The sequence below is a fragment of the Petaurus breviceps genome, unplaced genomic scaffold (assembly GCF_028583685.1).
Source record: "Petaurus breviceps papuanus isolate PSGF00001 unplaced genomic scaffold, PetGlider_PUasm1.0 523, whole genome shotgun sequence".
Classification (NCBI taxonomy): domain Eukaryota; kingdom Metazoa; phylum Chordata; class Mammalia; order Diprotodontia; family Petauridae; genus Petaurus; species Petaurus breviceps.
Window position 1 is genome coordinate 1,562,672 of NW_027186356.1, and position 14,299 is coordinate 1,576,970.

Below are 14,299 nucleotides of genomic sequence, written 5' to 3' on the forward strand. Positions count from 1 at the left end.
TAATATAATGGTCATTAGAGCTGAAAGGGAGCCCAGATAATCAAACTCAGCCCATCCTTGACACAGTTGAGGAAATTGAGTCCTGGGAAGGTGAGATAACTTGCCCAGGTGACCCAGTAGCAATTAAGACTTCAATAAGAATCTCTGAAGCCATCCATGAACCTCTCATTGGTAGCAAAAAGTTACCCAGGTTCTACTAGACTCTGTTTGGGAATGCCTTCCATTTCAGAAAAGTCCATTGGACAGCACTAGTCACTGGGAGGTTGTCCCTTATGGTTGAATCAGAAACAACTTCTTCCCAAGCCCCTCTTTGTCTAGGTGCCTGTCTTTGCCATCTGTTTTGCCCGTGTAAGATTCCTACCCTCACTTGGTGATACTCTGGAGTCTTTCACACAGCCTGTACTCCCTGAAAGGGAGATTTTGCCCCCCAGAAATGTCCATACAAGAAAAATGGCTGTAGCCTTTTGGACATCTGTCTTCTTAAATCAACAGTTGTACTGAAAACTTCTCCCTTTTTTCTCACTCTCTTATTATCACTTGATGTTTGAAAAGTGCTTCGGGGTTGTTTTTGTGAGGTCGTCAGGATCCCAGAAATTTTGCCCAAGTCCCTGGCCCATCTAAAGTTGTTAGTCTACTCCCCAGTCTTCTTGCTGGGATGTATGGAAAGGCTGTTCACTGACAGAAGCTTTCTGACTCCATAGGTGCCTCTGAGCCAAAAAATATGATTTACATGAGCCGCCTGGGGATCTGGGGAAAAGGAACCCCCTTCAGATCCTTTGAAGAGTTCCTCCATGCCATTGAAAAGCGGTAAGAAGCATGTGGCCTCCACTTCATTTTCCCTACTACCAGGAGCATAGCATTCATTTTTACTGGAGAAGATGAAAAGAATTAACCCTCTTAGGCATGGGGTTTCTCTATTGTGCTGCTAATGGAGGATCAGGAAAACCTGCAGGTCTTGGTTTAGCCATTTGTGTCAGTACTGCGAAAACCATCTCAGTTACCTGGTTAACGTTCTCAGTCACAGTGTGGGAAGTCTGACCTTTAAAGGGCCCTTAGGCTGTACCATCAGAGGCTGGGCAGGAGGAGTCTTAGTACTTAGAGCATTGGACCTGCATGCTCACTTTAGAACACAGGAACATGGAGTCATGATTTGAGAGTTCCCAAAGAGGAGAAGCTAGTGCCCTGTGGTATCCATTAGCAGTAGGGATGCAAGGGTGCCCAGCCATTAACCAAAAGCAGCAAGCTTTCCTAGGGCTGTTCTCTTGAGACAGGCCCCAGACTTTAGAAGTGATTACAACTCTCTTCCCCCTCTGCCTTGTCAGGGGTGTTGGTGCCATGGAAATCGTGGCGATGGACATGAAAGTGAGTGGCATGTACATTGCCCGGCAGCTCAGCTTCTCCGGAGTCACCTTCAGGATAGAAGAGATCCCTCTCGACCCGTCATATGAGTGTGTCTACAACAGAGCAGCCCAGCTGGTGAGCCTCGGCGGGGGCCCCTCTCTGAATGTCCCCCTGTGGCCTCTGCTGGTAGTGAAGAGATGGCCCAGAAGCAGCCCAGCACTGGCCATGCACTTTGGCAGATGGCTGGACAGTGGCTGCTGTGAGAGGCTGTGCAGACCCCCTTGGGCTCACACTTTCTGTTGTCAGTGGGTTCTTGCTCAGGGTATGCAAACTTATTTTAGGATTAGTTGAAGCAAATTCTAATTAGAGAGTCATTTCAAAATATTCATTCCATAGCTAAATAGGAACAACCCAGGTTTTTTAGACTAGGGCCACTCTATTATGACAAGCACTTGGGGTTCCAAAGAGTAGAGCATGGAGCTAGCCAGCTACTAAGAGAACAATTGTCTTGTCAGGTTCCACAGTGTTATTAGGAATATCCGTTCCCTCTGCCAGCGTAGATTGCAGCCTCTCCAGGCCTAACTGAGTGAGGCAGGCTATAGGAGCCGTAACTGGAAACTTCATGGTCTGCAGCCTTCCTGGTGACCACCTCTGGAAATGCTGGTCCTCAGGAGACAACCACTCCCTTTGTTACCAGCTCCAAGGTCCTGGAAACCTTTCCAATCTGCAAGGGCGTTCCGGAAGCTTCTGTACTCGTTTGGCCTTGCTCAGAGTCTCCTCCGCCATGATGAGGTGTCAGAGGCTGAGATAACAGTCACTCCTGTTCCCTTAGGCCTTCACAGATTTATAAGGTGCTATATCCATTGGGGAATTATCTGCTTTTTACAGACTGAGAACCTGGGACTTGCCCACGATTACCCAGTGCAGGTAGAGTCCACCTTCCACATAGCTGACATGGTCAGAGCCAGGAAGGCCAACTAGACTAACCCCTTTATTTGTCGATAAGCACCTTGAGGCCCACAGAGTTGCACTGACTTGCTTAAGGTTGTAATGTTGTAAGAGGCAGAAGGAGAGTTTGAAAGCTGCCTTCTTACCCCACGTCCACTATCCAGCACCATGCTGCAGCATCCGCAGGTTCATTGTGTGAGGTAGCCAAGAAGTGTTTCCTTTCCCAGTTTTACTAATACAGGGATTGCTTCGGCCACATTGACCTAGGTAATGAGAACGGGCCTAGTTAAATGGGAACAGCGTGTGGAGAAAGCTTCTGTCTTGCCCTCACTGAGAAGCTCATGACTAGAAAAGAAGTTGGTCAGGGTAGGCGTGTGTGTCTGTGTCTGTGTCTGTGTCTGTGTGTGTGACTTGTCTGCTCTCACACCAAAACATTTTTAACCTTCAGACAGCTAAGAAATTCAGCACCCAACAGACAGACCCTCTTTGAGTTGCATGGAGAGTGAAAATTCTTTGTGGCATCTGAATTGTTGGGATTTTTTTTTTCTATGAAAAAGAAGAGGGGCAGCTACGTGGTGCAGTGAATAGAGCACAGGCCCTGGAGTCAGGAGGACCTGAGTTCAAATCCAGCCTCAGACACTTAACACTTACTAGCTGTGTGACCTTGAGCAAGTCACTTAACTCTAATTGTCTTGCCTTCCCCTTCCAGAAAAGAAAAAGAAGAATATATGTATTTCTCTGACTTAAAATTAGTTTGGACACAAGTGAATGAATATCGTGGAGATAGAAGGCATTTAAGTAGCAAGTCTCTTAATATCTCCAAACCCCAAGCCATCTCCAGAAAGTTTTCCTTATTCCCAAAAAACGACTGATACTGATTTCCTCTGAAGCAGTAGCCTTGCTAGCCTTTCTTCTTCTGCATCCCTCCTTGGTGCACCCAGACTTCACCCTGCTTTCCTCACCTTGGCACAAAAGGGAAACCCTTCCCTTAATCTTCTGCTGGTTGCTTTATTTGCTGTTCAATCCTCTAATGAAATCTGATTTTCCCTGTTTATTTGGGTGGCCCAGAGTCCTACCACCTTACCCACTGGGTTGCCCTGACCTTCTGGGATATATTTCTCTGCAGCAGTTAAAAACATTTAGATCCTGTTTATTCAGGGCCCATGTGCTAGGGGCGGAAAGGTTAGTGTCAGACCTGGTTCCTGCACTTGACGGAGCTCACAGACTTTCACAGAAGCCTGTGTTATTAAGTATAAAGGAGAAATCCAAAAAGGGAGGTGGACAGAAGGAAAGATCAGGTGATCAGGGAAGGACCTGGAAGGTTCCAGAAGCTGGAATTCAAAGATAGTTCCTCTGCCTTAATTTTTCAGTCGTTCTTCCTAGCCTGCAGTTCCTCCCGCTAGGTTTTTTAGGTAGGTGCTTACCAAATGTCTGTTGAATTGAGTTCATCAGATCAGGGAGGGGGGGTGGAACTGGAAAAACAATTCCAGATATGGAGGGGGGAAAGGAAGAGGCAGCATGTCCAGAAGCACAGAGGAGGTGAGCAAACAACTAGTTGTCTAATTGTGCTGGGAGTAAATGAAGTGACAATAAGACAGGCCGCCAAAACAAGTCGGTGCCAAATTGTAGCATGCCCTGAGTGGCAGAGTAAGGGACTGAGGCTTTGTTTGGTAGCAGTGAGGAGCCACTCAGAAATTCCTGCTTAAATCACCTTCCGTCTCTGCCATTGCAGTGGGCAGAGGCATTAGTGGTGTTCCAGCGGGCAGCAGAGTGGATTGGCCTGGAGTCACGCAAGTCCCTCTGGGGTCAGTTCTGGTCCGCCCATCAGCGCTTCTTCAAATATCTCTGCATCGCCGCCAAAGTCCGTCGCTTGGTCGAGCTTGCAACAGAGGAGCTGGCAAAGGGCAAGGTATGGTCACAGATCCCTGAGGTTAGAACTGAAAGGAACCATAGACATCTCCCAGGCTAACCTACCTTGATTTTTTTCATTGATAGGAAAACAGGCCCAAACAGGTAGAAAATCCCCATGATCTCATAAGTGATAAATAGCAAAGTTCAGGAGTTCGCACCCAGGTTTTCTGTCTATAAATATTGCATTCTGTCCCCTCACACCCTGGTACGGAGAGGCCTTTTTAAAGAAATAGCCCTGGAGAGGTGGAGGTGGCACCCACCTGAGCCCCGGGACAAACCTCTGGGAGGTCTGCATCCTCTAGAATAGGCGTGAGTCCATCTCCATTGGTCCAGCCAGCTCACGCTCTCCTGCTTCCCATTCCACTCTGGGGCATCTAGGCTCCTGGCCTGAGCAAAGGGTGAAAAACCCTCCTTCCCTTCAGAGTCTGAGAGACTCTGAGGGGCATTAAAAGCAGTTTTACTGAGTAAATAAGGAGAAAATTACATATACGCAAGAGCCCTTAGATCTTTAGTGGGTTTCCTCATAAGCCTGTAATTGGGGAATAACCTCTTCTGATGACCAAACTTCTTAGCTCTATTGAGTATTTCCACCCTGGTGTAGGATACCCCACCCCAAGCCTGTGCCCTGCCAGGGTGGCCCGCCAGTCTCAGGGGCTTGTCAACCATGGTGAGGAAGGAAGGAGCGAGTACCCCATCTGCTTAGATGTCCTGTGCTAGAGGCTGCAGAGCTGTTGGATGCCTCGGCATCATCTCACCGTATAAATGAGAGGCAGCAGGAGGGCCTCAGTGTCTCTGTGTTAGGAGACCTGCCCTCTGTGCAGGCTTGGGGTCAGGAGGAGGCCTTGGTGCCCCTGAGTTCCTCCACTCTGCTGCCTGTGAACACTGGCTCAGTCACTGTAGCCTGTGTTGACCTCAGCTTCCTCGCCTGTAAAATGAGCATGATAGTTCTCTCACTTCTCTGAAGTTCATTAAGAGGAGAGTGCTGGGTAAACCCAAGGACCATACATTGTTAGTTGTCATCATGTTATCATTATATTCAGTGTGAACACTGAAGCGGCCGTCTCTACACAGAGCTTGGATGACGGCTTGTTAGCAGTTCTGTAGGGGCCTCCAGTCCCAGTACAGCCTGGCCAGGAATGCCCTGACGTTCCGTACCAACTAGCTCACACACTCCCTTCCCTCCCCACACAGTGTGTAGTCATCGGGCTCCAGTCTACAGGAGAAGCTCGCACCCGGGAGGTCCTGGATGAAAACGATGGGCACTTGAACTGCTTTGTCTCTGCCGCAGAGTGAGTAGGAGCTCTTGGGCACTGAAGAGGGAGGAGGAGGAGAAGGCAGGAGCTCAGGAGACAGTTCCCCCAGACTGGGGAGAACTGCATAAGCAAGGGGGGCGGGAGCGGGAGCCAGAGCATTTCCTTGACAGTCCCCAGGCTTGGGGAGCTGCTGTTCTCTGAGGCTTATGCCTCTGATAGACACAGAATGCACATTAATGTACAACATGGGAGCTAATCACTGAGTTAAATTCATGCTATTTGGGAGCCATGTTCGGGTTTTAACCACCCCGGTGAATGTTGGTAACTAAGCTGACCTCAAGTCAAGGGGCTGGGTGGGTCTTCCTCCACACACATGGGTATGGCCTTCCAGGTTACACCCCCAGTATCAAAGCGGCCATGGATTCTTGCTCTTTGGCTGGAAAGCAGGCTGTCATCTCAGGGGAGCCTGTGTGGAACGGATCAGATAGAAAGATTCCCTGGCCACCAGAAATATCTGTAAATGGCGTGTCTCAGTGTGTCCCCCTCCCCCAGCCTCCATCTGGGAGCTGCATGTGACTTCACCAGTGTACCCATTGCAACCAGAATCCCTTTTCCCAAAGCCAAGAGGCTCCCAGAGCCTTGTGGCCTCAGGGCTGAGTGGGACGTTGAGGATTGGAGGAGTGGTGACCAACAGGACTGGATAAGAATTTTCATCTGCTGCCACTAATTCAAGTGGTTAAGTCAATAAATTACTTAAACATTTACCAAACACCTTCTGTGTGCCAGGCACTAGGCTAAGAGCTGGAGATACAGGGAGCTTACAGCCTAACACTACATATAGATCACAGTTTAGAACTAGGAGGGACTTGAGTGCTTGAATCCAGCCCCTCATTTTACAGATGAGGAAACTGAGGCCCAGAGAGGAAAAAAGGAGTCGTCCAGGATCATACAGCCGAGGTTTTGTGCCAGTTTTCACATCCAGGTCTCTGATTCCATACACAAGGATTTGCCACTGCACCATGCTGCCCCTCACTTGAGAGATAAAGGCACGGAGTGGAGAAGTCTAGCAACACTATGAATGGCCGCTCGGGCCTGCTCTGCTTCTGCCTCACTGGGACCCTGAGCAAGTCACCTCTCAGCTAGCTCTTAGTGTTCCTGCCTGCCAAATGGAGGGGTTGAACTGAAGAATCTTAGAATTCTGCAGAATGGCAGGAGTTGGAATAGATCTTAGAAATTATCCCATTTCTTAGCCCTTCGTTTTAAATAGGAATGGTGCCCTCATTCTGATATTGGCAGTGCCTACCACCCTCCTGCTTGGTAACTACCCTGCTAGAAATCAAATCCCTGTCCTGCCTGGTTTCCTCGAGAGGGCACCAGGGCCCACAGAGGAGGAGCCATGCCTTACCCAAGGTCACACAGCAAGGGGGTGGCTGAGTCAGAGGAGCCCAGGTCTCCTGGCTCCATGTTTCTCCCACTTCTCTTCCTCCTCCCTCCTCTCAGCTCTGCCATTCTGTGGTCCATAGTTCTAGGTGAGCCTCCCTCCCTGCCAGCATCTCCCAGCTGCTGCCACTTGGTGTGAAGTCCGTCTGTTTTGTTAGGCCAGAATCCCATTGCTCCCAGTCCCTTCTCCCTCCCCTCCCTACTCCCACAGCACAGCACCCTGTTTCTGAGGCTGTCTGAGTCTAGTTGACTTGTCTTACCATATGCTGGTGCCGGCCCGTTCTCCACCTCTCCTTCTGCCAGGCAGATTTTTCACCGAATGCAGACCAGGCTGCAGCATTGCAGTTTTGCTCCAAGTTTCCATTGCAGACTCTCTGAGCTCAGAGCATAGAGAAGGGTGAATGTGTGTGGATTCAAGGAGGGAGGTGGGTAGTAATTTGTTCCAAGAGAGCCCGGCCCAGGCTGCATATCATGTGAAAGTGCAGGGGCCTTTCTGGCAGGAGTGGCTCTCACCCTGATCCAAATTTCCCAGGCCCCTACATCAGGCTTGGGGCAGCCCACACCAAGGCCAGGAGGGGGCAGGACCTCGCTGGTCAGTGACCAGGTCATCGTGTAGACATTGAGGGAGAGCTATGCTTCCTTGCCCAGAATCAGGCAAAGGAGATGTCTCCCTACATTTTTAAGCCAAAAATGCTTCAGTTGCTTCTTGAAATGTTTAACTCTTTCCTCTGAGAGTTAGCTCCCTGGTTCCATCCTAGCACTAATGATCTTAGAGGCTCTAAAGCTACTTCCTCCCAGCCCTCCCTCCCCACCCTGTCTCAGCAGAAAATCCCAGCCGAAGTCTCAGCTGCTGCCTTTCCCCAGTCCTCCTGTGCCTTCTCATCTCCCCACCGGGGCTTTCGCTCCAGACATCCCACATTGAAGGGTTTGCTCTTTTGTTTGCCCTAACGCCCTGTCTCCTTTCCACCTTCCTAAGTTCCCATCTGTGCCCCATTCCACGCCCCTGCCCATGTTTTGTCCTCCTTCCTTTGTTACTTTGAAAGCAAGCAGTCCTATACCTGAAATCAGAGCACCGAGTCTGCCCTTTGATGGGCACAGACCTTTCACTTCTAGCATATCTCCCATGAGACCAGTGGAGAACTAAACCACCTGAGGAGAAGTCACAAAAGACAGACACAGCAGGAACTCCTCACCCACAACCACCCCCTGGGACTCTCTTCTGCTTGTGAAAGGTAGTGGAGAGAATTCTAGACTTAGCATCAAAAGCCTCAGGTTCAAGTCCCACTCTGGAGCCATAGACAAGCCTCAGTTTCCACATCTATAAAACTTCCCAAGTTGTTACGAGGAAAGCACCTTATGAATTAGCATATGATCATTGAGAATGTGAGCTGTGATCACTAATATTTCTCATTATCATTCATTAGACACCCCTGCCCATTGTGTGTGTGTCTGCGTGTGGGTCTCTGGTGTGTTCTGCCAAGCATGGAGCCCCTCACAAGCACTCGCCTTAAATCTCATTTGCTCTGGAGTTCTCTGTGTTCTAATGACATCACCACAGTCTCTGCTAGGGGAGCCTGATGTCTTTCTCCTGCTTCTCAGCAGGGCTCTGTCTCACTCAGACTCTTGGGCTCCTGACTAGCCACTCTCTGCAGCGGCCCCAGACCCACTCTAGTTACTGTTCCCTCTTCCAGAGAACAAGCCCCCAGCTGTTGCCCCTCAGCTGGCCTGTAGGTGGGCAGGCCCCGAGCCCTCTTCTGGGGGCTGGGCTTTGCTATTACAGATGTGCCCCTCACCTGCCCCACGCCCCCAGGCAGAGAGAGCTGCTCACTTCCCTGTCCTGCAGTGCGTGCTAACACCCAATTGTCTGGACTCACTAAAGGGCAGCATGTGAGCTGCAGAGGCAGAACTCCACCCCTTCACACTGAGCAGTGGTGCGATGAGCTTGTCTCTGCCTTCTAATAAGACGTCCCTGCTGCCGCCAGCGAGAATAAACTGTGCATCTTCTTTCAGAGGCGTCTTTCTATCACTAATTCAGAAGCACTTTCCTTCAACCAAAAGAAAGAGAGACAAAGGAACTGGCATTAAAAGAAAACGTAAGACCCTGTTCCCCAGCAAACGCTGACCTCCTGCCCAGCGACTGTGGCTTGTTTGCTGTCTCCCAACCACCTCTGCCTTTCTTGACTCATCCCCTCCCCTTCACCCCTGCTCCCCCCCCTTGTCATGCTTCTGCTGCTTTCTCCTCTTGATTTTGGCCAACTTTCCTTTGTGAAACCATCCTCCGGCGCTCACCCAAGATATGGAGTCTACCTGCCTTCTGATTCCCCCTTCCCCTCCTGCTTCCCTTTCCTTCCCTCGCCTGCCAGAGAAGCCTTTTTTGTTCTGTGCCCAAGCACCTGTCTCTCCACCTTCAACCTCCCATTCCCTCCTCTCCCCTTCCCCTTCCCTCTATGCCTAAGGGGGCTGGACCTGCCTGAGCCAGGCTCTAGGCTAGAGCCTAGCTTGTGAGAGCCCCCATCAGAGGAGGGAGGGACTAGAATTCCTTCCACCCTTTCTTCCTCCTGCCTGGGCAGACAACTGTCAATGCCCTGGCCTGGCCATCCCTTCTCCAGGACTCAACTTGACCCTCCTAATATAAATATCAGGAACCCTAAGCTTATGTGACTGCTTTGTTAGGAGAGGACAGGCCCTGTTGGTGAGTCAAACTCTCCAGAACCTGCACATCCAAATATATGTCCTCCCTTACAAAGTTGTTCCCCCAGGACTCCTTACACAGTCCCAAGAGGCTCTCACTGCTCAACAGCTCTGGGTTCACTCTTTTAGGAAATAGCTAGAGGTCCCTAGGAGCCGCCTTTGGAGGGTCAGACTGGCACCTTCCATTCAGGCCTTAGGGCCAAGTAATGGAATAGATTTTCCTTCCTGGCTCCTAACCTGGTTCTGATAAGAATTCCCAAAGTAGAACCCAGAAATAAGAGGTCTGGGAGCCCTGCTGGAGTCCCTGGGGGAGGGGGATGCAGTTTCAGAGTAGCTGCCCACAGTTGAGATATGACTGTTCTTGGTCTGTTTGCCAGGGGCAGGAGGAAGCAGGGGTCAATCCCATTTATTTTATCACTACCCCTCCTGCCCCTTACCCTGGCTTCTGTGCAAGGTAAGATTCTGGTTTCTTGTCCCAACCTGTGTTATTTCAGCTCATTTCCTGCCCACTGGACCTTAACTCTATAGATCCTATCTATACGCAAGGGAAGGGATCAGAAGCCATCAAGAAGTGGCTGGGAGTTTGGCCTCCTAACTGTACATTCCCAAACAGCCTACTTTCCCCCAGAAACTGACACAGATATTTAAGCAGCATGCCTTCCATCTATGATCCCCTGGATCACAAGTTAACCGGGGCACCTGTCACCAGGGATGCTTTCTCTGGGAAGATGCTCTCAGGGAGGCAGAGGGACCAGAATAGGCCTGCAGTCACTCCTCCTGTGTCACTGGGCCACAGAGAGAGCCAAGGACAGGCACAGGGAGGGCCATGGCCACCCCACATGTAGCAGAATCAAATGAGCAGATCTTCCTTTCTCTCTCTTTCCTGTTCCTCTTTTTGGAGGGAACCCATCACTGCTTTGGTCTCTCTGACCATTTTTTTTATTTGGGGAACCCTTCGCTTTCTGGACTTCTCTGTCCGCATCTGCACCTGCCCTGCCTGCTGGCCAGAGTGCCCACCCTCCACCTAGTGAGCCCGTCACTCAATGCTCCTTCTACAGGGAAGCCCAAAGGCCGGCCCACCAAGCTCTCCAAGATGGCGTGCGACTTCCCAGGGGTCATCAAGATCAGTGATGACAGCAGCACAGACTCTGACCTCGGACTTGATAGCGACTTCAACTCTTCCCCGGAGTCCCTCATCGACGACGATGTTGTCATCATTGACAACCCCTCTTCAGACGACAGAGGTAGTGCTTTGGTGACAGGGAAGAGGGACGTGTCCTGACTGCTCAGAGGCAGGGGCTTCTGGCCCCTGTGTGACTAGTCAGTATTTCTGATTGGTCCCTTGAATCCCAGGTATCTGGAGCCAAGAGACCTGCCTTGGAAACTTGGGTCTTACTAACTGTGTGAGTTTGTGACAGCCTCATTTTCCTCCTCTGTAAACTGAGGAAGTTAGGCTTAGTAACCTCAAAGGTCCCTTCAGCTTTAAAGGTCTTTGATCCATTGCACATAAGGGGAGGGTATAGGTATGGGTCCTTTCCCCACTGAGCAGGTTAGGGCATTATCCTAGGCTGGTCCTAGGCCAGACGTTCTGTGCACATGGAGAACAACTGGGCTTGTAAGCTTTGAGCAAATGCTTGTAAACCATAGAACACTATAGAAAAGCCAGCCAGTACTATTATTAGCCTTCACATTTTTCTGGATCTGCCCAGGTCTTTTTAAGATGCAGCTCAGTCATTTCCTCTCAGGAATCCTTGTCTCTTCGGCTTACTTCTGGTAAATGACTTACCTCTGTGGTTGCTGGAGGTCTGTCTTAACTCCCCAGCCAGCTTGTCTTGAAGGGCAAGAAGGGTGTCTTATACAGGCATGTGGCTCTCACAGAGGATATCCCACATCCAGTTGGATGATTCATGTATGTGTACCTAGAAGAGAAAGAAGCCTTCCTCAGTGCTTTAGGGCCTGTACCTGACTTGCCTCCCTTTCCCAGAGTCACAGGGATTGTAGAGGACACCTGGCTTCCCCTAGTGTGAGTCCCCACTACTCCTTGAGTGGCCATCCCACTCTGACTGCTGCCATAGGAGGTAGCCCATTCCATTGCATCCTAATGAGGATGTTTTTCCTGATAATGAGCCAAAGCCTGCCCTTCCCGTCGCTTCCGCCCATCAGTTCTGGTTCTGCCATCTGGGGCTTCCTCCGGGATACCACTTGGAAGAAAGCGCTGGCTATGGAGTCAGAGATGAGGCTTTAAGTCCCAGCTTTGATGCTAATACTAGCTTTGTGACCTTGGGACAAGTCACTTGACATCTCTTTGCCTCAGTTTCCTCATCTGCAAAGTGAAGGGGGTGGATTAGATGATCTTTTAGGACTCTTCTAAAGCTAAATCTTAGGAATTATGACAGCCTTTCAGATATTTGGAGACAATGATCAGGTCCCCCATGAGTCTCCCCTCCTCCAGGCTCCCTACCTCTCACCACCAGCCCCACTCATTCTGGCTTTGTACATGTCCCTCTTCCAGGTCCTTTGCACTATTATGGTTCCCAGAGGGATATTCACGGCCCCGGGGTGCTAGAAAAAGTCGAGAAACTGAAACAAGACCTTTTGGCCAAAGTCAGAGCACTGGGCAGAGATCTACCTCTAAATACCCTGGATGAACTCATCCATAAGTTTGGAGGCCCTGAGCACGTAGCAGAGGTAAGTGTCTTGTCAGCCAGGCCTGGTACACTCCAAACCCATAGGCCACCTCTCCAGCAAAGCCAGTGGCAGGCCTCTTGCCTAGGGGATTCCTTGCCAGGCTCCAGCCTGGGGAAGAGCCCCTATTGGAGGTTTTAAGTAGTGCCTTAGTGATGATTTGAGAGAAAGGGACATGTGTTAGTCTGTCCAGAGCTGACTTTTTCCCATTGATATTCATTTAGTGACTCAGTGAGTAAAGCTGGAGGCCTTAGGGGGCTATGCCGCCATATCCCTAGGTGCTAGTTATGTCTAGCCAGGAGGGGAGGACCTGTTATGCCCCAGCTCAGGTTCCTAAGACCACCTTGACCTGGCTGACCAGTCATCATTCTGAATCTCTTCCATATGGCTGGCTTAGGAATCGAGAAGGCAACTCTGCATTCTGCTCCTGGGTCACTGGGCAGGAACTTTGTTAGCCATCCAGGGTTCCCTGAGCCCAAGCCTGAGCCTCACAGGTGGACTTTGAGGGGATAGGTTAAAGGGCCACAGCAGGCAGAGCTTCCTGAATTTGGCAGAGACTACAAATGGTGTACCTAAAGTGTTACTACTCCAGTATCCCGGATCCTGGTGTTCCCTCATCAGCACCTCCTGAGACAGCCTGCCCCGCATGTGGGCAGCTTGGTGAGGGCATCCTCCTGCCCTCAGAACAAGGCTGTCTCCTCTTGGCAGTGACAGCCTTTCAGACACTTGTATGGTCCTGTCGTGGCCTCCCTTCCTCAGGCAGCTTCCTCCAGCCATTCTCCTGGGCCTCCCTTCTTCCTGTAGCTTCCTTAATGCCCTCCAGATTGCCAAATCACTTCTAAAGTAGGATACTTGGGTCAGGCAGTAGGAAGAGTGACCCCTGCAAGGCAGAGCAGGCTCCCTAGCCCTTCTAGGGTCTAGACCCCCAGATCCTAGGCAAGCCTTGAAGCCAGCTGGTGCCCCTTCTGGTCAGTCATGGCCTTCTTTGAGCCTGGGGAGGGGCAGAGGACCCAAGGAGCATGAAGTACCTGTGTGTGCTGTGAGGAGTGAAGGGGGGCCCAGAGGAGCTTAGAATAAGACCCACATGCCCCTTCCCATAGATACGTGTCTGTGTTTCCTCCTGAGCATCCTGGCTGCCTCTGAACCCCAGTTGAAAGCCTGGGCAGGATTTCCCAATGAGCACACTGGAGAAATGGATCTTCCCTTGCAGCTCTGCAGCTCTGCCTCCTCCTCTCGGCAGTAAAAGTGGAAATGACAACCAGCCAGGGGTTATATGAACATAGAATTTAGGGCCGAGGGGATCTTGGAGGCCCCTTGTTTCATTTGCTGATTTAATTACTGGCTGGCCTTGGACTTCAGCAGCTTAGGGAGTTCTCTGAGGAACTTCCTCTACCAGATAAAGCCAGCTAGCATCTTCCCTCTTGTCTTGGAGAGGGGCCACAGAGACAGCCTGAGCCTATGCCTGCCACCTGTGTCCAGCACAATCCACATGCCCATGCAATATCTACAGAGCCTCCTGAATGAAGCAGATGCCCCCTTAGAAGAGCTCGGTCTCACTCTCCACCCATGTGGGTGCAGCAAAAATGTGTGTGCATTCAGACGAAGACCCCATAAAACAGATCCATTCATGCACATGTCGTAGGCTAGCACTGCCAAGGGCCAAGGAGCCCGCTAGCTTTAGAATTGGGCTAGAAGTAACTCAGGGGATGCCAGCATTGGGGATACGGGGTGGTGATTCCAGTGACCAGCCAGTCTCTTGATGTTCCTTGACATGGAAGCCCAGCATGCATAGATCAGAGACAGAGGAAGGGCGCCCTTTGCCATCAAGCCCAGCATTTCACAGCTAAGGGCCACATACAGGAAGGCATTGGCCAGGTCCCATAGCCAGTAAGTTTCAGAGATGGGATTTAAATCCAGGCTTTCCCCATGCCAAGTCCAGTGCTCTGTCCACTGCACTTCCCTGTCTCTCTCTGTCTCTCTCTGTCTCTCTCTCTCTCTCTCTCTCTCTCTCTCTCTCTCTCTCTCTCTCT

The 14,299-nt window shown here is 50.7% G+C and overlaps 1 protein-coding gene across 1 annotated transcript in view; it reads left to right on the plus strand.

Annotated features, from left to right (window-relative positions):
- Positions 1-14,299, plus strand: part of SBNO2 (strawberry notch homolog 2) — a 232,338-nt gene that overhangs the window by 198,448 nt on the left and 19,591 nt on the right. The window contains exons 13-19 of the mRNA XM_069102026.1: positions 702-807; positions 1,323-1,476; positions 4,022-4,198; positions 5,392-5,489; positions 8,904-8,986; positions 10,643-10,828; positions 12,097-12,272. Of these exons, the coding sequence (XP_068958127.1) occupies positions 702-807; positions 1,323-1,476; positions 4,022-4,198; positions 5,392-5,489; positions 8,904-8,986; positions 10,643-10,828; positions 12,097-12,272 (980 nt within the window). The remainder of the gene's footprint in view (positions 1-701; positions 808-1,322; positions 1,477-4,021; positions 4,199-5,391; positions 5,490-8,903; positions 8,987-10,642; positions 10,829-12,096; positions 12,273-14,299) is intronic.